The sequence below is a fragment of the Oreochromis niloticus genome, linkage group LG22 (genome assembly GCF_001858045.2).
Source record: "Oreochromis niloticus isolate F11D_XX linkage group LG22, O_niloticus_UMD_NMBU, whole genome shotgun sequence".
NCBI classification, from domain to species: Eukaryota; Metazoa; Chordata; class Actinopteri; order Cichliformes; family Cichlidae; genus Oreochromis; species Oreochromis niloticus.
In genome coordinates this window covers 2609445-2632956 of record NC_031985.2, presented here as the reverse complement: position 1 = coordinate 2632956, position 23512 = coordinate 2609445, and the positions used below count along the sequence as shown (strand labels likewise).

The 23512-nt window shown below is 41.8% G+C and overlaps 1 protein-coding gene across 6 annotated transcripts in view; it reads right to left on the bottom strand.

The window, feature by feature from the left end:
* Positions 1–21976, bottom strand: part of col14a1b (collagen, type XIV, alpha 1b) — a 174370-nt gene extending 152394 nt beyond the window's left edge. For 2 of the 6 annotated variants that reach the window (XM_019350851.2, XM_019350853.2), the window contains exons 1-4: positions 21815–21976; positions 20120–20234; positions 10615–10731; positions 828–971 (exon numbers count right to left, since the gene is read on the bottom strand). In XM_019350851.2, coding sequence (XP_019206396.1) covers positions 828–971; positions 10615–10731; positions 20120–20201 — 343 coding nt within the window. In that variant the 5' untranslated portion in view covers positions 20202–20234; positions 21815–21976. Of the gene's footprint in view, positions 1–827; positions 972–10614; positions 10732–11795; positions 11860–20119; positions 20235–21814 lie in introns of those variants that run through there. The other 4 variants (XM_019350850.2, XM_025902364.1, XM_025902365.1 and 1 more) reach the window with 3 other exon arrangements.
* Positions 21977–23512: the final 1536 nt, after the last annotated feature.

The window sequence follows — 23512 nt, the reverse complement described above, 5'->3', positions numbered from 1 at the left end:
ACATTAGTCAGAGCTGTGAATCGAAGACGTCAGGACACAGTTATATAACGCCATTTCGTCCGCTCTGGAGAGCAGAGCGGTATTCTAAATGCTGAGTCAAAAGGGCTTTTGTAGCCTGACATGAATCCTGGAAACACTCAGCACCTGTGGATATGTACATTCAGCATCAGGTTTAAAAGCGTTGTTTTCCTAAAGCACAGCATGAAAGCAAGTAAATACCAGCAGGTCGCTGAATGTCAATGACTGAAACTAAGTAAACACTCAGCTCTGTATTCAAAACCGAAACACTGAGATGAGGCGGCTATTTGAATTCTTCGCTGCTTTGCTCTCGTCTTCCAACAATAACGCTACGTCCGGATGAACAGAACCTTTCGGGATCCAACGATGCAGCTTAAATAACATATAAGACGTTCTTACAGAACAAAGGAGGTCGGGTTCGGGGCACACGTGTTTTCATCATGTTCACAACACAAGATTACACGAGAGCTGCTGCACTGGTCTGTAGTGTTTTGAACTGTAAAGTGTGCTCTTGTGGCCACACCCCAATCAGTGATGTCACAGCAGGTATTCTGCCAATCACAGCTGATGGAAAGCACCTGCTGTGACATCACTGATTGGAGCCAAAAGTGCAATTTGGTGTCACAGTGTAATCAACTCCGAGGCAGTTGTGTGTCTGATTCGGTGCGACTGCGACGTTCAACGTTTCGGAACGTTTCAGTTCTCTTAATTTTACAACTCCAATTACATCAATCAAACTGTCCAATCAGAAATCAGCTGGAGGATTCCTGAAGCAACAGATTTACTGATGAGTGGAGTCAGTCTCTTACCTTCATGTTTGCCCTGAAGAGGTTTGCTCTCCTGCCCCTCGTGGACTGCAATGATCTTAAAGTTGTAAGTTTTAGAAGGATCAAAGTCCTCGATGACCAGTTTTGGTTCCTGCTTTGAAGCCTGAACCACCTTCTGCTCTCCGCCTGTTAAAGAAAAACCACAAACACTCAAGACTGATAATTACAAGCAAGACACACACACCCCACACTGCGGGTGTGCGGTCCTTTCTCATTGTTTCAGTTTGCATATTAAACCTCACCCCCACATGCATTCAAGTCAACGGATAGACTCTGTATGATAAAAACCGACCCAGCCTCTGGATCGGAGAAGTGAAGCCAAAGTTTCAGTTAAGTTTCTTTAAGCTGCAGCTGTTATAAACGGCCTCCATGAGGCGACTCTTCTGTTGACGAAACAATACAGAGGTCTATGAGAAAATGACTCAAGTCTCATCTCAGTAAACATTTTCCTGACGAGTTAACGAGCTCAGTTGCAAGTCTTCTTTTATACATGACTTTCATTGTCTAAAACCTACTGTAGGGTAACATAGACCATTTACTTTAGAATAGGCAGGGTGTTAGCCAGTCGTTTTAATAGAGAGAGCATTGTTGACATGAGGGTTAAGCCAAAGATATGCCAAGATTTATAAAATCAGTTGTAAACAGGTCCAAACAGCTGCCACAGAAATGGGGTTAATTCAACAGTGATAGCATCCACAAACACTGTGAGGACAGGATGTCTGTGCAGCTCTCAGTCGGCGAGGGTACGAGCTCATCCTGCAGGACTCTGCTTATTTCACAACACGACACAACCTGAATTTTAAGGCTGTGTTTAAACCAGTGAAGATAAAACATACCTAAATCAATAAATCACCTCACACAGGTGGACGGTCGGACTGCATGGCAATAGAAATCTGGCTTTGTTTGACCTTTTTAGTGTCAAGAAAAAAATTCAGTGTCATTTCGGACAACAAGACCGTCGGTCACACAGCGAAAGTATATTATCGGGAATTTCAGGAGGATTCTGTGTTGTGTCGAGTGTCTTTAGTAAGACTGCTGAACAAAGACCTCACTCTGCTGCACAAAAACTAATTGAAATACAAAAAACGCTTCATTACCTTTCATTTTCTTTCTATTGTAACTCTCACCTTACAATTAAAGTAGATTTGGCAGAATAATTTTCAGTGCCTGCCTCCCTCGTAGTGTGACAATCACTTTGCAGAGATTGTACAACTTCAGTAATTTCCATGTAATTATGTAGTAAATTCAACACAACGCCTGTTCAGGAGCATAAAGATCTATGCAGAGCTTCAAAACTTGGACATCAAAACTTTTATTTTTAATGTCTGAAATTAAACTTTCAGGCTAAATATCCATCCACAGTATGTGTGTTTCAGATGTGCATTATAAATAATGGTTTGTTTGGGGTTTCTTTACATTTCTTTTTACATTTAACATGTTCATGGACACAGCTGGTAATACAACACACAGCCCACATAAATACAGATGTATGCAGAAAGAGCCTGACAGGGCAAAGACTACGGCTAAGCTTAAAAGTAAATTTCATTTGTGTAACAGCTGTAATTTGTTCTATGATGAGGTCATCACAGATGATTAAGTAAAAAGAAAAAATAGATGTGAATTTCTGGACTGACCAAAAAACAACCTCATGTTGTTCAGTTTTCTCTACTTCCAAATTTACAAACCACTGAGTTGACTTGGCACCAGCACTGTTGCACCGCTACAATATTCTGGGCTCCTTTTGGCCATGAAGGCAGTTTAACCTGTGACTCACGCACAGGGCAGACAAATATCTGCAGCTGCATGAATAATCGTCTGTTCAGCTGTGCTGAAACTAACCGGTGAAAAAGCCTTGAGCAAATGCTTTCAGATCTGTGAACTGCATCTGTGGGGTCAAAGCTACTTTTTCCTATTTTTGGCTCATCCTTGTACAGCAATGCTTGTGTAATATTAGCTTTACAATGCACAAAAATGTGTGCTGGTCCGCGTTAACAAGAATGCATAAAGGTTATTGCTTTATGAAGGATTATATATTTTATATTACATTATATATTTTTTAATTTTTTACAAAAATGAATTGCAGTTCAAAATGTTACCTGTAAGGACTCCCATGCTGAAGCTTTGCATTTACCCTCTGACTTTCACTTTTTATTATCAGATTAACAATGAATTTTGTCAAAAAGGTCAATCATTTAGTAAATCTGCAGAGCAGAACATATAATTCATGCAGGCTTTTAGTCGAGGCTTCACAGACTTGCTTCTGTTCACATACACATGAGTGTCTTACTCGAGGGCAGATGATCAAGCAGCCGCACCAAGTGGGACTCTTTTTAACTTTGAGTGATATCAGTTTTAAGAGCGTAACGTCTGTTGGTCCTTTACTGAATCTCGAGTATTTAATGTGCTTGAACAAATTGGGGCTGTTCAAGGACACTTTACACAAGCAGATGACTTCTGATGAAGATGCTGGTGTGATGAGATTGCCATTGACCCCGTGTTGAACTCTTTGAGTTCAGTGTCTCTCGGCCGTCATTACATGTGTGAAGCGTACACACCTGCCACACACCGCTGTGCATTCTCAAAATATGCTAAAACGATCTCTTAAATTGCCCAAGAAATATTGAGAAGCCGCTGGCTTCAAAAGCTGAGGGGAGAAGTGTAAACCGAGGATGTGAGCAAAAATGTAACAGACTGTAAATAAAAATCAAATAAAGAGTATGTGTTTAGCATCCGATTCTGCCAAACGCGCTTTGCTGTAGCAGCAGGAGAAAGTTTTGGCAGAAGTCAGCAGTTTGCAAATTGACTGTGCAGTGTAGGTTTTTGCTTCCTGGCTTGAGAGAGACTATCGGATATTTACTGAGCAGTCCAAGATCATCAGAGTAGCACATGCTAATTAGTTTAAGAATTTGTGATGTAAGAAAAGTGCTTATTCTTTCTTTGCCTTTTTTTAATGAGGCTTAATTAAAATTAGCCACTTTTCCTTCTGTTCATTTCTCGTACTTTTCCTGCTGCTGGAGAACAAATGTTCCCGTCGGGATTCATAAATCTTAAACTGTCAGTTACCAAATCTAATTTCTTCTGCAGCAGCTGCTCCTTCAAATTGACTGACAGCAAAAACCAACACGATACGGCGCTTTTTCAATAGCAACTGCTTCCTTGAACCTTTGACTGACAAAAACAGCATCTTCAACCTTGAAGACATTTGAATTCAATTAAATAATAACTGGTTTGTTTCACATTTTGGAAGTAAAAAGGTAAATGACTCGAGTCTTGGGCTCAACCAGGAATAGACGAGCCTGATGAAAACCATTCGGCAGAGCTCTACAAAAACATCCCTGCTGATTAAGAAAATTAACTGCTGCTCAGTCGCTGCTTTTCCACCTTCATTACCCTCGCACCGACACCGGCGGCCTGCGGCGTGAAGATGATCGTTCCCGTCATTTGCTTCCTGCACTGAGCCCAGAAGGCACTCAGTCATCCCTGCACTTTCAGTTACTTTTTAGAAATAATTTTTATCCTTTTCTTCAAAACTAAGCACTTCCTTAGGCAACATGTTGCAAAGCGAGCCTGTGTGAGCACATTTCAGAAATAAGGGCATCATGCTCTGGTAAAATGTCAAGGCTATTTGGAAACCCGTAAGACTGTATAAAAAGCCATGAAGCTTGTGAGGCTGCAGTGTTCACGACTGAGAAGCTGAAAGCATCCTCGGCCTACAGCACAATGTGTGAGAAATGAGAAAGGCCTGTCTGTGCTTAAAGGGAACTTGTGTCTCTATGTTATCATATATAAGAGTGGGGCGGGAGGTCTGTGGCTGCCCATCGCCGTTTGGCTGTTTTGTCTAATTTAGTCGTCTGCCTCTTTGATAATTGAGCTCAGTGAATAAGTAACCAGGAACACACACCTACTAACTCGCAGGACTTTTAGAATCATTTCTTTCTCATGGTTGCTATAGGGGCCGCCGACATCTCATCCTCCTCGGTCAGACCAAAGCTCTTCGTGTTCTCCTTCACTCCATCCTCGAATCTTCTCTCTGCTTCCTTCTTCTCCTCCTCCTGCCTGGCAGCTCCATCACTGGAGCATCCTTTGTCCAACATACCCACTATCCCTCCTCTGCACATGTCCAAACCATCTCACCCATGCCTCTTTGGCTTCATCTCCAAACCGCTCGAACTGAGCTGTTCCTCTGACGCACTGCTTTCTGATCTCGTCCATTCTGGTCACTTCCAGTGAAAATCTTATGAAAAATCTTCATCTCTTCCAGCTTGGTCTCCTGTCTTTTTTTGCAGTGCCACAGTCACCAAACAATGCATCACTGCAGGTCCCACTACCATCTTGTAAGTCTTCCCTTCCACTCTTGCTGCTATCCTATTGTCACAGATCACCCCTGATGCTCATCAGCCTAAACTCTCTTCCTCACCTTCCTGTGGTGACCTGAAGTCGAGCAACAGAATATTTCACTCCACCTCCACCTCCACCTCTCCTGGCTTTCTTCTTCCTCTGTTCAGCCTCCCATACAGTCTTTACTTTGCCACCTCTATCATGCTGTGCACCTAGCCTTCCAGTACCTTTATTATTTCACTTTTATGCCGATCACAGGGCTTGTTACATGCTTATACTCTGTTGTTTAACATTAATTTTAAAAACGTGTCTACACTTTGTCTACATTCCTGTTTACAACTAATTTCTGCATTACCAAGCACCTGCTCTGGGATTGCTTCCTGCTAGTCATCTACCAGCAAGTTTCCATTTTTCCCATCCACACACCACGGGCTGTGCACCCTGATCGTGTAACAGGATGCATTATTCCCGTCTCTGTTTGGTTCATTAAGAGTCTGCCAGGTGTCTTTCATCGGACTTCTTCATTTTGGCCCTTTGGCTTGCAAGTTTTTTGCAGCTTAAAACAAATTCCAATTAGGTGATTTTGAATTGCTTTCCAGAACAGGATTGTGTGCGTACTGCCCAACCCTTCATGCAGCGCCACAAGAACGATGTACAACAGTAAGTAAGCCTTCGGTTTAATCACCAAATGGAAACAGAGCCATTGTCTGAAAATACAAACAAAAAGAGAAACACGTTATGAACATGTTTTTCTTTCTTTGACAGGAGCTACAGAGATTTTTTCTGGATCTGCTTCTTTTCAGTTTTATATCCAACATCCTTCTTTCCATTTGCTCTCTCTTCCTGCCTCTCCAGCTCTACCCTCCATCCTGGCTTCTAGTATCTCGCTCCATTTGTATTCCTGTGTCATTCCCTCCATCCGCCCGATTCTACCTTAGAGTGTCAGGGGAAAGCTGCCCGTGCGTACTGCACCTTATCTGACTTTTTCTCTATTACTATGATCAAATAGACATTCAAGCCACACCAAAAGCTACAGGTTTACTTAGCCATTGGCTGACAGCAACACGAGCAGGTTGACTTCACCTTCAAAATCAAGGCTACAGTCGACTTGTGCATCAGGCAGTGAGATAACTCGAGAAACAAAGGTTCAAACCCATGGAAGCTTTTCCTCTCATAAAGTGTCAAAACACTACTTAAACATTCTCAATAGGTAAAAAAGGCCAAAATATTCAATATTCTGAACATTAAACATATGATTAAAGACCCGAGATCAGCATGATACAAAACACTGTTTGGGTTTCTTGCTACTTCACTTTTCAGGGATGGCTCTAGCTCAGGAGATGGAGGAGGTCATCTACTAATGGGAAGGTTGGTGGTTTGATGCTAAAGTGTCCTTGGCTACTGAAATCCGAGATCTCCGATGCGTCCATTGGAGTGCGACTGAGACATGTTGTATAAGTACTTCGAGTGCTCAAGGAGAGCAGATCTATATAAGAACCATTTACCATACATGCATTTCATGTTTGTTGACCGTAATCTCTCCACGCCTTTGTTTTCTCCCCACCTCCACCCGATCAGATGTCTGCCCCTCCCAGAATCTGTTTTTCTTTTAAACACGGTTTCTCCTCCCCACCATCACCAAGTACTTATTCAACATTCGTCACCTGACGGCTCGAGTTCTGTTCAATATTTGCAGAGTTGTTCCTCATAGAAGAAAATGGTTTCTTATTTATGTTGTGTTGAACTGAACTGTGAAAAGCATTGAATCTATTTGAACTGCATATTGGAAATTAAGTCAATGGCATCTTTGGCCTTATAGATATGCTCCATCCGTCTCAGTGAGAACACATTCAACATTCTTTTGGAAATAAGACCAAGTTTGTAGGAAGTTTCTGTAGCTTTGACAGGTAGCCCCAACTACCACCAACTCTTTGCCATTTATATTTGGTTATGCATGCACTATGATTTTAGTACATTTAGGTGCTACTTCACTGAGACGAAGAGTAGGAGCTATTTTTCTCCTCTGCTGAGAACCCGTCCAAACAGCTTTTCTGATAATGTCTTCACAAATGCTCTGAAGGACGCCTCATGCTGCCCACACGTGCTTTGGGAACATTTTAACTGTGCTGTTACTGAACGAATCCTTGTAACTCTCCATCATAACGGAAACAGGACTTGGGGACGGGCTGACAGTTTTAAAAGCAGCACCTTTTCCCACTGCAATAAAATATCCCTTTTTACCCTGATGTCTCCCTCAGAGGAAAGAATATCCATCGAGACGACAGATGAGAAACGGCAAAAGTAAAGAAATTCTAAGAAAAATGTTGCCTCTCAGCTCTGGACACCCACTCAATATCCCTGAAGCTGACTGGTTTGGTGGCAGCTGATTCCAAACTGGGTGTTTCAGCTGACTTTCATCATAACAATGAAACAACAGAAGAGTTCACAAATCTGTTCCAGTTTTTACAGCATTTTTTGCAGTTCACCTGGGAAAACACTGGGAGAACACACAGTTGTTCTCCAAGTTCAGCATGCTCAAGCACACACACACACACACACACACACACACACACACACACACACACTCTAATTAGGGCTTCGTGTTCTCCATTTCTTAATCCATTTTTATCCTCCCCACCAAATGAGACACACCTAAAATTAACCTGAATCAGAGGAAGTGTTGGCATTTATTTGGCAGCACTCTGAAGAGAGCTGAGCAGTGTTAAATTAGACGTACAAGCTTTGAATCAAAGTGATTTTTGTAATGATGAAAATAAAACAACTTCTCTCATTTAGACAGATGAATGCCCACGAAGCAGTTTTATATTTAACACTTGTTGGTAGAAAAACCTGGAACAACTCTAAAAATAAACCCAGCATTCATCTTCTCTCACACTGGGATCCAAACTGTTATGTCTTTTAAAGAATTTCCAGAATTTATTGTTTATGGAGAAATTGAATCATATATTTTAAATAAAATGCATTCCCAAGATGCTGACACGGCTCATATATCATCCAAATAAAAGTCTCTTTATGACATGTTACGTAGTTTATAAACTAATAACACTTGCAAACAACAGTATGACTCAAATTCAAGGCTTTCAAGCTTTGCATGGATATAAACCGACAGTAAAGATGTCTGCAGTGCACCTGCTTCCACTAACAGTGATTGAAAAGCCTTGGCCACAAGTTTGAAACTGAGTAATACCACTCATGCATATAATCACAATGTAGCTTAGGAACTATATACAACAACTATATACACCTCATCATTTTACAGCTGTAATTACAGTCAGCGTGCGACAAAGAATTCCTTCCTTTAAAGTGTAAAAGCAATAAAAAGAGCATACGCTCCATGATTCAAGGAATTCAGATAAAAAAAGAAGTGCAGAGCTTTTGATTTTAAAAGCTGCATCAGGATGACAGAGTCTGTGAGAGCCAAGTAAGTATAGTGCCAGTTTACAGTCAGCTACCAGTTAATTAGGTGCACCTGGATAAAACGTATGCAGGCTTGCCCTTTAAACAAATCCTCATCGAGTCAACTTCAGAGTCGTCCTGGAAACTCTCATTTATCAACTCCATTTGTGCATACTGACTATAAATAAATAAATATATTAATTTCAGTGCGTCTCTATTCAAATACTTCCAAGGACACTTACATGTAGTGTCCCACATCACCATGTACTCCCCTGAAAACTATGAGTTCAGCAGTGTTGGTCACTTGTCTTCAACAGAAATCAGCATGCTACAGTCTGATACAACATAAAGCAATGAGTTGCTGAGCTGTAGCTCCTGACTGACCGAACAGACCGTCCGAGACGTCTGCGCTCCAGTTTTGTGAGTGAAATTCTACAAATTTATTCGAAACGAAGTAATTTTTAAAAAGAACAGAATAAATAAATAAATAAATAAATCTTCCTCCTTTTACCGACTACTGAGGATGTGAGGTGCACAGTGCTGCTGTGGGGAAGTCTTCACTTACGTACACACACATACAGCTGAACTGGATACAAAATAAATTCCACTGTCATCAATAAAACTTCAGATTCAGCCAAAGCTTTGCCGTACCAGCGTTCTGCACGTCGTTTTACAGAGCCGTAAAAGCCAAACTCGTCAAAGCCTTAATCAATAAATCAATAAAATGTCAGCCGCAATCAACCACAGGCTACCACACTGGGCACACGAACAGCTCCAGTATCAGTTGTATCAGATCCTGTGTGTGGTTACGTGTCTCTCTGCGCAGTGAGTTATGAACCAGCATGCAAGCGAAAACCGCATAAAAAGGTCGATTTGTTTCCCCTCAGGGGAAGAAGTTCAACTGCTGTGCTCCGTCGTGCATAACTAGAATTTTTTGTCCCACAAGCAAAAGACAAATACTGCATTGTTAAAACATGATTTATGAAAAGACATTATCCATATTAATTTGCAGATGCATTAATCTGCATCTGTTTTTCATTTCAGAGCACTTTTTTGTCATATTAGAACAAAACTGGTGCAGCTTTTTACTGCTTCTGCTCACAGTGATTGGTCTTTAATGACACGCCTTCCTGCAGCAATCACTGCTGAGGGACCCTTGAGCAAAGCACGAGACAACCAATCCATCACAGAGGTGGGACTGCTCAGCTTTCAGGTGTGACTGAGGGCAGCTGTGTGAACACCAGGCAGGAGCGTGCAGAGAAGATTGCGAATTCCTCGTCAAATTTCCCGGACAAATCAAGTCTAAACTGGAAGGTTTCTGCAGCAGCTCTGAGCGAAGGTGAAGCCTGAAAGCGCTCCATCTGTGGCGTGTGGTGTGGGATTGTCATGTTCAAATGATTTGCTAGTTTATTACTGTTGTTTTATTATTACAAATGATGAAGCACGTGGTAGACAAAGCTGCAGAAACATCTTCAGTCTGGGAGTCTGATGTCCCGCTCTCACAGCAGTCGTCATGTCACACTTCAGATCACTTCATCTCTCCCAACTTAGCAAATTTCTCACTAGGTATAGCAACTTTCCCGTCAGGAGAAGTGTAGAGAAAAGTTTACGGGCCACGCTGCGCCACACCGGAGGTCAGCACAGGGAGAGATTTCTCTCTGCGCCGGCTGCTCAGCCAGCGCGAGAGCAGCGAGCAGCTCACGGTGGGGGCCGAGAGACAAAAGACGCATTCTGTGGCTCCGCAAGCGATTGTTAACAAAATCACAGCACAGCCATTATCTTAAACTAACATGGTGAATCTGTCAAACCCCACTGTGGCAGGAAAATAAAATGTGTGTGACTTTGTAAGCAGCCTCCGGCGGTGGCCAAAGCTTTAAATCTCTGCTGATTGCTAAACACAACTAAATGTGAGAGTCACCGTCAGACCCAAACCAATTTCCCTTTTTTCTAATGATGAAGCTATTAATAACAGGTGGAGACAGTCTAGGCAAAGACGATCAGTTCTGGATCTTACCTGGCCGTGTGGTGTAAACGACTTTGTAGCTTTCAAACTGTCCTTTGGGTTCTTTCCAAGACACGTGCAGCTTGGTGGGGCTCAGGACTTTGGTGCGAAGCCTTCTTGGTGATGAAACTAGACATAAAAAAAACAATACACAGCTTTACACAATAACTGTCAGTTTGATATTTAGTGTATATATGTGCAGAATGAGTGCTTATAAAAATCCATATCATGCACCATCATCCAATATTTTGCTGTAATATTGGAAATGAAACTGACGTCATTATTAATTTATTAGTGGATTGTGTCCATAACAATGGATGGAGTTCAATTCAGCCGACTGCGCGACATGATGTCAAGCTAACGCTTTCATACAGCTGCAGGAAAAAGTTCAGATCTCCACACTCCTAATTAAAGATGACCTAAAGCATCATGTGATTTGCATCACTTCCTCCATATAAAATGCTCAAAAAGTACAAAAGTGTTTATATATCATCCAGCCACAAAAAAATGTTGTCTTCTGGCTTTTTGACCTGATCCTTAGCAAAAGAAATAAGAACTACAGAGCTCGACTTTGTCCTGGTAGCTTTGACTTGCACACCACTACTGCTCTGTAACTACCAGACCTATACATTTACACTCTTTTGCCCTTGTAAATATGTCACATCAGCTCACCGTAACCATAATATAAGTTTACATGTTATTAGTCTCACACTTTTAGGACTGTTGGTGATTCACACAGATATAGATTCTGTCAGTTGTAATATTCACCTATGTGCAGGCATAATTTTATAAATTCAATATTCAAGACAGACTCACTGAGGAAGCAGCGGAAGGATAGCCAGCTGACATGAAACAAGAAACAGGAAGAGCTGGGGCTAGCTGACATTTCAAAATAAGAGCAAGGACACTGTCCACTTCTAAACTGAGCAAGGTTGGCTGATGTCTACGTATATCTGGTAAACACTGAATTCTGTGAAAATGTGATTTTTTTAGTTCTTCTTTATGCAAAAAAATCTCAACAGAAACTTTCCCCTGCAACTGTACGCAACAAAACGTTTCCCCTTAATTAGTCACATGGAGCATCGGCGCTCAGGAACTTTTACAATCTGCACGTTTCACAGAATCTGCTCTCCGTCTGTTTTACTTCAACACACTCGTTCATCCGCTGAGCGCAAAACACAACTGTGACTGACTCGAGTTGGATTGAACTCCCTCCAGAGTTATGATGGCGTCGAGGCGGGCGCTCCATCTGTGTTTTTAAACCGTAAGGAAAGGGGAGAAAAAAATAAGGAAGGATAAATTGTATCTCATCCAAGTAGAGGATACACATCAGAGAGATTAGCTTGCACAGATGTCACATTAAAAAAGCCCCAAAAGTCCCATTTTCCTCCTTTTCCTCATCCTCATCTTCCCCCTATATAGACGAGCCTGCACTGAGCTTGTCTCCCGTCTGCATCAAAGCGACACCCCTGCCTCTCATCCTGATTAGTTGTTGTCCCCGTCCGCCGCCTAGAGGTCTATATATCCCCCTTTCCCCCTTCCTTTCTTCACCTATATTCATTTTCTCCAGCTTACGCGCTCACTGTCACCTCATCTGTCCCCGAGTTGTATTCCATATATCCTTACTTGTCCTGATCTCATTTTCTTTCCCTTTTTATTATTTTTTTCTGCATCTGTGCTTTGAAATATGTCGGGGTGAGAAGAGGATAACAAAAAGGAGGGAATGCAACTTCTTTTTAACTGTTAAGAGAAAAAATAACAAAGGAACCAAAAGGAAAGACGCTGGAATAGCATCTCCATACTATTCCTCTCCTGTCCTCAACAGGAGCACCTGATCCACTGAGCTGCATAATGTCCACACACACTTTACAATGGCCTCAACCTGTGCACAAAACCTCTCAAAGGTCAGCAACACTGCATTAGTGGAACTTTGTTTTCACAGTTCACCAAGCGTGTACACAGTGTTGTTGTGTTTTTGCATAGACGCTGGTTTAAAACACAGGGATGAGGTTATTGTAAAGCACTGCAACGGCAGAAACCACATTTCCAGAGTCAACGACCAAAACACCCTATCATTTCCACACCAGCAGAGCCAAATCCCAGATAATAAATATGTATTATTCCCAGTTTACTTTGGTTAACTGTGAAAAAAAAGAAAAGCCAGGGGGTGGAAAATAAGATATGAAACCCACAAACTCGTCTCTGTGTTTGTGTACTCATTATGAGGTGAGCCATCTGCTGCTGCCGACTTCTTTAAATACCTACACGGAGATTGACGCCTGCTGTAGCTCAAAAGCGGAGTAAACAAGAGCCTTGTAAGAATGGTTCACCCAAAAAAACAAACTGTGGGTAAATTCACCTCTTAGACAGAATTCTTTTACTGCTTTATATCTGCATGTGTGTATGCCGCTTTCTCCAGGTGTAACATGATAACGTATATCAATGTTAAACATGAAACTGACACGTTTGAAGAGAAAGTAACAGTTTTAGGTCGTCAGATGATTTAGTCGAGCCGATAAGGCTCATCACCCAATCCTGTGCAGCATTTTGAGTGAACCATCTCTTTATGCACGAGATTATCTGCAGAAAACTACTCATGTAGGTATACAAAGAAACTTGAGCTCAGCACAGGAAGGATAATCCTGATTTTAGTGGAGAAAATATGAAGCTGGTGCATTCCACAGCAGACAAATATACAGAAACACACATAAGGAATACAGTTGCAGTGATTGCACCAACCTGGGGATGAGAATGAGGGCTGCATGGGATTTCGGCTCAGGGTTTACAGATCTCTGTCTTGGAAACAAAGGACGCTCTCTCGTCTGAAGAGAGCTGCTCAAATCCCAAATGATTCGAGAAGCAGATTTCGCACGGCTGTTTGTAGTGTGGTTGAACTCTGTCGCGTGTTCCCGTGTGCCCACATCTGCATATGTGTGCATTAATTATGTATATGTGTCCGCAGCTGGAAGCAAGTGTTTTCTGATGTTTCCACGTTTAAAAAAAAATTCTTCATGCACTTTGTTCCGGGGAACTCAGGTGGTTGTTTTGAAACCTGCCGATTCCTTTGCAGCTCCATGCACACATGCCTTTTATACACTCACTCGCAGAAAGCCGTGGATCTTCTCTGCAAGATTGTATTATCACGCAGAGTATTGGACGGCGAGCGAAGAGCCTGGTGAAGACAAAGGGCCTCACCAGGAGAGATGGGAACTTAATTCTCATCTATTTTTCATGGAGAATCTTGCGCAAACAGCCGAGGATGGAGACTCTCCGGGAGCGGTGTGGCAAGTCGGAAGTGCAAAGTTTTAAGTGCATTTGAAGTCAGCGAGAGCAGACTTAAAGGGCAACATTAGGCAAAAGGACAATAGTGAGCAGAGGGGAAGGAATAAGGAATGAGAAGGTTTAAGAGGAACTATTAAAAAAAAAGTTGGAGAGTTTTCAGCAAATCTGAAAACTACTCTGACACTGATGTTCTTATTACCAAACACAGACTCTTATCTTAAAGATGCAACACAGGACATTTTAACACCAGTAAATCATTTTTACACATCGGGATAATTACTGCACAGCACTCCTCATTTTTCCTTGCCATACCTAACACCACGGCATGAGGTGGAAAATGTCTTTAATTGTTTTACACCACAAAACAAGAAAGCAGTGCTGAGGGCAAACTGTGCTGTGAGTAAAGGAAATAAATACTGGAGTACCGTACTGTGCAACAGGCTTGAGTTGCTGCTCATTTCTTTTGCTAGGAAAATGGGATAAACTAGGGGTGGGGAACTCCAGGCCTCGAGGGCCGGTGTCCTGCAGGGTTTAGAGCTCACCCTGGGTCAGCACACCTGAATCACATGATTAGTTCATCACCAGGCCTCTGGAGAACTTCATAACGGCCGTTTATCAATGCCCAAGTACGCGAGTACGTACTCGCGTTCTCGGTGAGTACGTACTCGCCGAGAACACGAGCACGGACTCGCGATATGTACAATTGGAACACCTGCGTACGTGATGATGTCACAGGTCAGGAGTTTTTACTGCCGTCCCCTCCTAATTTAACTCTGAGTAACATGTTATGAAGCTTAACTGTAATCACAGCCAAACCGGTTTACTCAGGAACAAATAACACACTGAAATAAACCAAACATTAACATTTAGAAGTGATCTAAGTGACTTATATATCATTTTTAACCTCAGTAGTGAAACCTCTATTAATAAAAATAGTGTACATGTACATACGTGTACATACCTTAATAAAAACAAGCAGGTGAGATGTTAGAACGCTTTTATTTCTATTCTAGTGGACACTCAATACTATAGACAGCTGCTGGGGTTTCTTTAACCTCAGTAGTGAGAAGACCGCGAGCGGGGGGGGGGTTGAAAACGATGTGCCGGGAGTCCGCTGTTGAGTTTTGGACGAAATGCATTCTGGGATATTTAGCTGTACCAAGTCCACACCGATGCATGCTCGATAAAACGGGCGGAGCGAGAACACATCCGGGACTTTTTCGCGTTCTCGGCTTGATGTGTACTTCGAATTGGAACAGTACTTGGTCTCCGACTGATGACGTATCACGAGTGCACGAGAACACAAGTACGCACAAGTACGCATATTGATAAACGCCCAACATGTTGAGGAGGTGATTTAGCCATTTAAATCAGCTGTGTTGGATCAAGGACACATCTAAAACCTGCAGGACCCCGGCCCTCGAGGCCTGGAGTTCCCCACCCCTGGCTCAGACTCTCTTAGGAAAGTTGTCTGACTATTTGTTTAACTAGTCTTCAGGAACATTTCTCCAGGCTTCTTCAAGGACATTCAAAGTTCTCATTTGGATTTTTGCTGCCTTACGTTTCATTCTATGTTAAGATCACTCCACACAGCTTCCATCATGTTGTGGAGCCCACTCGGTGACTGGTAGTGTTCCACTGTGTCTTTTTTCTATCCAGGTATCCTTTGCTGCACTGGCAGTGTGTTTTGTGATACTGACTTTGCAATCAGACACTACAGAGTTACTGTCTGCGTTACTTTCCTGACCTGCTCGATACATATTGATGATAATTTAAACCAAAACTTCCAAACTGCGATTCCTCACTATGAGACCTGTTTCCCCTGATTTTCAGTCCAGTTCTTGTGTAATTTGCCAGACCTCAGCCTTTTCTCCCTGTTCCTCTTCCTAAAGGATGTCCTCCTGACAGCCACCCTTCCACTGAGACCATTCCCAATGATGCTTCAGTGAACAATGAATGGATCAACTGAAGAGCCAGGCGTATCTCTCAGGTCGTGTGTCCTGTCTTTCAGATACTTTTCTTTTGAATCTGCCTTCTGTGGCTCCTTTTGTTCTCCACACTTGTTCAATTTCCTCAATGTTTTTTAACGACACACTGCTGAGATACGCCAAGATTTCAGCAAACATTTTGGGAATCACCTTGTTGGTGCACAAATGCTATTTTATACCTGTCAAGCTGTTATCTTTGGCATTTTTTGTGGTTTCAACTAAAGAAATGGGAACAAATCATATGGTGACAGGCTGTAACAAAGTGGCTAAAAATACAACGTAAAACTGTCTCTTTACAAATCTCTGATAATGGTAAGTTACAAAAACTGGTCTGAAAATGACTGAAAAATTAACCAGTGTCTAAAAAAACTGAAAGACAGTCAAGACTTTTGCACATTGTTGTAAGTAACATCTCAAAATATAATAATTATTATTATGATAATCTTATAATTATTTATTTGATAACGTTGGCAGTCCTACCATCATTCCACATATTTCACTCCCTTTAATCCCAGTAGTTCTCTTAACTAAACCCTTAAAATGACAAAATAACGTTGGCATTTGACCACATTCCTCACGCCTGTTTCCCCTCCGGGTTTAGATACCTGCTCCTTTATGTCTGCAGGCAACAAAAAAATGAAAAGCTCCTCCAAAGCTGGCACTGAGCCTTTGAAATCATTCTTTGACCTTTTACCTTTTTTAGAGCAATTTTATGACAGGTGCTGAGCTCGAGGGTAATTTAAGACGAGCGCAGAGTAATTGCTTAAAACAGCCTAAACTTTATGGCACAAAGAAAAAAGAAAAAAAGAAAAAATGTAAATGGTTCCTTTGTTTCATATCTATGGATAATTTAAATATTTATGAATTTGTTCACGATATTTTATAGCCATTCCTCAGCTTTTCATGTTAAAGTTTCTTCCCACCTCGTGTGTCTTCTCTGCATTAAATCAGAGCCATGGGAGTGGGAGCTGTCCAAGCTGCTCGTAAACCTTCAGCTCTTCCCAGGTCACTGCTGTAGCCGAGGCTAGCGCACTATAGCCTCTTCACTGAGGAATGCTGCGGTTTCTCTCAGTTTACTCGCACTTTAGCCAAAACCTAGCAACTGTCCTTATTGTGAAAGAGTTATTCTGTTGTTTACTAGACTTACTCTCTCTGCAGACCGACGGGTGAACATGGACATTATCCCTCCAGCCTTATCAATTCCTTTAATGACAATGTTATCCTGATATGTTCAGGTGAAAAACATTTTGAAAACCTTAAAAAAAAAAAAAAGCATGCTTGGTGAATCTTGCCTATTTGTGGTCCAGAACACTGACTCACAAAAGACAGCGTTTCACTTCCTATTCACTTTCTCAAGTTTCTCTTCCTCAAATGTTTCACATCAAGAGTTTTACTTCCCAGTTATTATTAGAATTAGAATAAAATAATCCTGTTGATGGTAATAAAAAGAACCCTTGGTGTCACATTTAAATACACAGCGGTTACACAGAATTTCTCAACAAACATAATGTTGTAAATATGAAGGAAAACCAAACCCTGTGACTCCACCACTGCAGACTCTAACGCTGGACTTTGTCACTATTGACAATATCAGACAAGCACCACAAACATAGAAAGTGTCACTTTTTTTCTCTTTTGTGGTTAAATATATTAATCATGTCGAGCTTATTGAAAATATGGCCAAATGAGATTAGAGTTGGATTCATATTAAATACAGTACAGGGTAAAGGGTGGGTGGGCAAGACGACTGGCCATGTACTGTCCTAGCAGCAGTGTTGTGGCTCACACAGCCAATCATGATGAGGTATACCTGAGTGACCTGTCAGCGGGCACACAGGTAAGCCCTTTGGTAGGCCAACTATGGTGGCTCTCTTGGTAAGCTCATTTTCACACAGGATGAACTTTCACACTCTCAACATGCTATTATGGCGTGGCACAGCATCGGCCCAAACACGGAGTGTGTGGCTGTGGAACAGGTTTAGAAACACTTCATGTCAGTGTTGCCAACAACCTTTGAACGTTAGCCAATGCAGAAGGTGTTTGGATGGAGCACAAGTACCTGACTGTGTTCAAAGCAAAACACTTTTTTAGTATGTTAGAGGGTTTTTCCCCACTCGCACCAGACTCGACACATTAAGGCTGATTCCTTCATCAGAGATCCGTGTGGTCAAACTCATTCAGCTCAGCCAATTCAAGACACGTCATGAATATCAATCAGTCATTTGCATTCCTGACAAAAGGTCTAGAAAAATACGCTGTTTAAGGTTGTTCGTAATGGTGTTGAGATTAAGAGTCACCTCTCACTAACGAGGTAATATATTAAATCCTAAATGGGTTAAATAGGGTGAAAGACAACGTCAGCACGCAGAGTGACATCACATAAAAAAAAGAGGGAAAACAACACAAACAGCTGCTGATTTAAGAGTTATGGTAAAGCATGTTGATGTTATGACGTTAACGAGTAGAAACTTCATATAATTTAGATTAGGGACTGCTGAAGGTATCACAGTTTCTAACCAGGGTTCCACACACATCTGTCATTGTAATTTCAACACTCCCCGGCAACTAATAAATAAGATGAACATGTGTGGATTAATTAACAGAGGTGACAAAACGTGCCACAGCAAAGCGATTCGGCTAAGCGAAGGCAAAACTGGTTTTCTCATTACGACTTTGGCATCGAGGCTTTTCCCAGAGAAACACAGACGAAAGGATCAAGAAAATAAAAACAACCTGTTTTCCAGAACAAAGCTGCACATCGAAACAGTCACAGTGAAATTCAGATATGTGACCTGCTGAGTAAAACTGTGGCTGCAAAGTATAATAGCTTCACATTTAGAGAGCGGGACCACACTGAGGTTTATCCAACCAGCAATTAACTTTAGGAGAACGCTAAAAGCACAAAAGGTTCTGAAGGCTTTTTAGCCATTTGATACCATTATGATAACAACCTCGAGTTTTTATGGCTATATTTGGTCCTGGTATGGAGACCCCTCGCTGGACTTCTTTGACACCAAAACAATGAGCCCAAGAAAATTCTGCTGGATGTTAGCATAATGGAAAGCCTGTCTTTGCAGCAGCAAACCTGGCTTGGCCTCTGGCAATGATCCATCCAATGCTGATGTTATCAGCCCATTAAACACATGTTATCAGTCAGTATCAGTCCATACATGTCAATGATATGCAATCAGCAGCAGCACTTTTCTAGCTTTGGCATTTTTTTTAACATTCAATAATACTGTCCTTTATTCTATACACTTTGACCTTTCATCACTCTCTCATTTACGGCCAATTCAGACTTAGCAGTGAACCTGTGATGCATGTCTTTGGAGTACCAGTCCAAAGACATGCATGATACTCGGCTGTTATCCATGATCAGCAGAGAGAAAGACAGATTGGAGATGCAGGAGACCTCCAGTGGTTACAAAAAGGAGTGCATGGAAAATCTCCATTCATGCTATAAACTAGCTTTGTAGGATAGCTTGAAATATGTGAAATATGTGCACATGACTATTATTTATTTATTTTAAATGGATCTATTTTAGTCACTCCATGCTAGTTTTCCCATCTCAATGCTGTATACACTTTTTCAATCATTTTACTCATTTTATCTTCTTTGTCAGGTCCACATTCTCCTTTGAAGAAATGTGTAACTTTGGATGGATGCTACACAAATGAAATCCCTACAACATCCAAATGTTACATTTTGTTGCAGTTTTCACTTGGAAACACTTTGATCATTACTCCCATTTAACGGGGTGAAAGGAACAAGTAATGTCATATCTAGGAGGCCTAAGGAGGCCACCTACAGGCGACGTGTAAGGGGCTGATAACGTCCAATCAGTGGAATGATGAGATTTAAAAGAAAGTGGAAGACCTTGTATGGCCTGTATTCAACACTCACTAAATCCTGGCTTCTATAAGTAACAGTCTGGGGAAGTCAGTGGATGGATGTAGCTTTGCAGAACCTTGGACTGAAAATCCAGACTAGTCCTTACTAGTCCTACATCGTCAGGTAGCCCAGTTCCTCGCTCTTCTACACAGAAGAAAATCTATACATGTGCAAATCCTGACAGTTTAGCGCACGGTTTGAAAGCTCTGGCTTTCCCTGTGGGGTATCATTAGGGAACTCCATGGTTAGGCCTGCCAGGCTGTGTATAAAAAGCTCAGCTTGGGCCCAGTGTGGTGAACCCCCCTACTGGGATTGTTGACTCTTGAGTGGACAGCAGGATAGCAGTGATACTTACCTTGGCCTTGTGCTGCGTGAGGGAACACAGAGATGAGAAAGAAGCCCAGCAGGCAGAGACTCAGTCTGACTGTGAACCACATCCTGATACCAGCAGACCGAAGGACACGATACACCTGATTGGTAAAGGAGTCCAAGAGGAGAAAGAGGACAACAGGGTGGAAGAAAGAGAGGAAAAAAGAAATGAAGGAGCAGGAAAGGACGGGTAAGGGCAAGAGATTAGGAGGCAACAGAACAGGAGTCAGACAACCCAGAGAGGATGACAAAGGAGGTAAAAGAATGGAGTAGAGAGTGGTGAAAGAAAGAAGAGCAGAAAGGAAAGAATGAGGAAGAAGACAAAGCAGGATGTGAGGGAGGTAGAGTAGTGCAATGATAAGAAAAAGGAGCAAACAGGAGGGAGGAGGAGAAGAAGGGGGAGTGAGAAAGGGAGCCGTGGCAGAAAAAGATGAAGAAGATGAAGACATGGTGGGATGAAGAAAAACAGCTTTAAACAGACTTAAAACTGCACATGTCATCCTGTTATCATAAGTTAAATTCAGTCATTTCTGTCCATGTTTATTAATCCAGTCACAGGTCAAACACATTGCTTTATATTCTGAATGTGCAGAAACATAAAGGCATTCACTTTGATTTACTAGGCAGACGTGTTTGTGGAGATTTGCACTGAGATTTTAATGGAAATGTCATGATCTGATCTCTGGCCCATGTTAGGACTACAATGCTCCTCCCGTCAGATATATTTGGGTTATGACTGTGTTACGTGTCTTTCTATGCTTACTTTCACGATTTTCACGCCATAGCAGGACATTGGGAACTATTTTTTTTTATCAATGTAAAAGAAATAATGTCCTAAATTTGTAAACATTTATAAAACGGAGTTTTATTATAATCAAATATAATACTTCTGTATGAATTTCAAGGTAAATAAAGTAAAGCAAGTTTACTCCTGCAAATGGCTGAGGGAAACATTCACCAAAGAAAAACATTAACTAATAAAAATAAAAATAATTGCAGTTACTTGTTCGTTACAGCACCTACACGTTAGTCTCAGAAATGGTTGTGACTGTTTCTAATATTCGGTTCTTTACCCAATTTTCTGATATTTTTTGATATTACTCACAATCACAAGTTGGTATTTTCATCGCCCCAGTATTAAGACCAACCGTTTCTGCTGCCATAAAACAGATTTTGATTTATAGAGCTACTGAGAGCAACATTGCTTTAATATGTCTGAAGAAATTAAACTTCAAAGATGGGAAAAACGAATATTTAATATCCAGTTTATGTAATAATGCAGGAAGGACTTGAGCAGTTAGAGCGCTGATCAGCTTCTAACACGTGTTAAGGCACCGCTAAAGATCTGCTGGGGTCTTGAATGCACTGACAGCTAAACCAGCTCCTCAGTGAGGATAAGCCCAGACCCTGCGCGTTCAGTGGAAGCGGCTTTTGCGCACTCCTGCACAGCCACCCGGTGCTAACAAACACCGTAACGCATGCTACGCCATCTCTCTCCGCACCTCTTAATTACAGTAAATAAAAGCAGCGGAAGTTTCTTAATTGAAAAGAGCACAGGTGAGCTCAGCACGCTGCGCAACCCGCAGCACCGCAGCGCGTGGAAGTGGGGAGAAAAGCATCGCAGATTTTCAAAGCTGATTTCGGAAAAACTGTGCGGTGTGTGAATAAAGAGCAGCTTTACCTTCTCAGTTCATAAGTTTGCAGGTTCCGCGGCTCTCCTCCTGACAGCTGTGTGGCGAGCTCACCAGTCCCCACAGCGACTCTGATTCACACTGTTCACCAACTCCGCTCTCGACCCCGAGACAAGTTACACGGAGTGCTGCGCGGGACTGCCGATTCGTTTTTCAAAATAAAGTTACAAACTTGCTACAACATGCTTTATCCTCCTTGGCCAGTTTGGTATTATGCAGAAGGAGCCAGTGCGCACCAGAACAATAAAACATGACATGAAGACACTGCTGTGACTGATTCTGATGTCGTCTGAACTCGCTTTGTTTCGTCCAGTTTTGCAATATTGAATATTAAAATAGTAGCACATACAAAACACACGTATACGTGTTGTATATGTTGTAGGATGATGAATCCAGTTCAAGAGAATCTGAAGGATCCACAAACCATTACCAGCCTCCCAGTAAGCCGCTGCTGAGCAAACACGTGAACATGTTTCAGCTCAGAGCTTCAGCTGGTGCACGTGCTACAGTCCAGAAACTATGAAAGAAAAAAGTCCCAAAAATAAAACATACGAACATACTTTCAAAATTCTTGTTTAGTTAGTTTGTTTTAAGTGTTTTACAGGAAGTTGAGTTTAACGTGTATCATAATCTGAAGAGGTTAAAGGTAGAAATAAATCTACTGGAAAAAAGAGGCAGATTGTTTATTATGTATTTATTTTATGATTAGACTCTGCTTTCTTTTTAGAGATCGGTTTTTCATCCTGTATTCACTGCCCTTTATTTTATAGATGATCACATTCGGATTTTAAACAGGTTTTTGTGTCCTCTCATTTTCTCACGGTTACACAGATGGGCTACATGTAACCATATATTACACTTGGAGCAGGGCTCGATGAGCATTACAGTTTCTCTTTTAATCTGAAGGTATAAGTGTCTCACTTCCCGTCTCGCTGTGGTACTTTGTATCTAATTTAACTCCTTTCGTAAGTCCCTTCAGTTGAGACTTGCAGTGGATTGATGGGTGTTTCCCGCTTCATTCACCATCCACGCCTGCAGCTATTCATTCCTTTTACCTCATTTAAAGCGAGACGAGGCAGCAGAAAAATGCATTTGAGCGGCGGGCAGATTGAGCACCGACAGGAGCGAAATGTGTGTTTCTGTGACCCCTGGGTAAATGCTCCGAGACGCCCAATATGCTCCAGTTAATATGCTTCCTTCAGTTTGGGGCAGGTGGCTCGTTGTAAATCTAAAACTTCATGACAAAGGAAGATGAATGGGGCATTCTTTGCGAAACATTATTGGCTGAATAGCAACTGTCACTAAGATCCATTGGAGGGTGGTGAAGGCACGGTGAAGTAGAAGCACAAATGAGCTGTATCTATAGCTAATTAAAAATTAAACATCTGCATTTATTCCCCCCTCATCTGAGAAAGAGGAACACAGAAGGCAATAATTTATAATTCAATTCAATTCAATTCAGTTTTATTTATATAGCGCCAAATCACAACAAAAGTCGCCTCAAGGCGCTTTATATTGTACAGTAGATCGCACAATAATACATACAGAGAAAAACCCAACAATCATATGACCCCCTATGAACAAGCACTTTGGCGACAGTGGGAAGGAAAAACTCCCTTTTAACAGGAAGAAACCTCCGACAGAACCAGGCTCAGGGAGGGGCGGGGCCATCTGCTGTGATTGGTTGG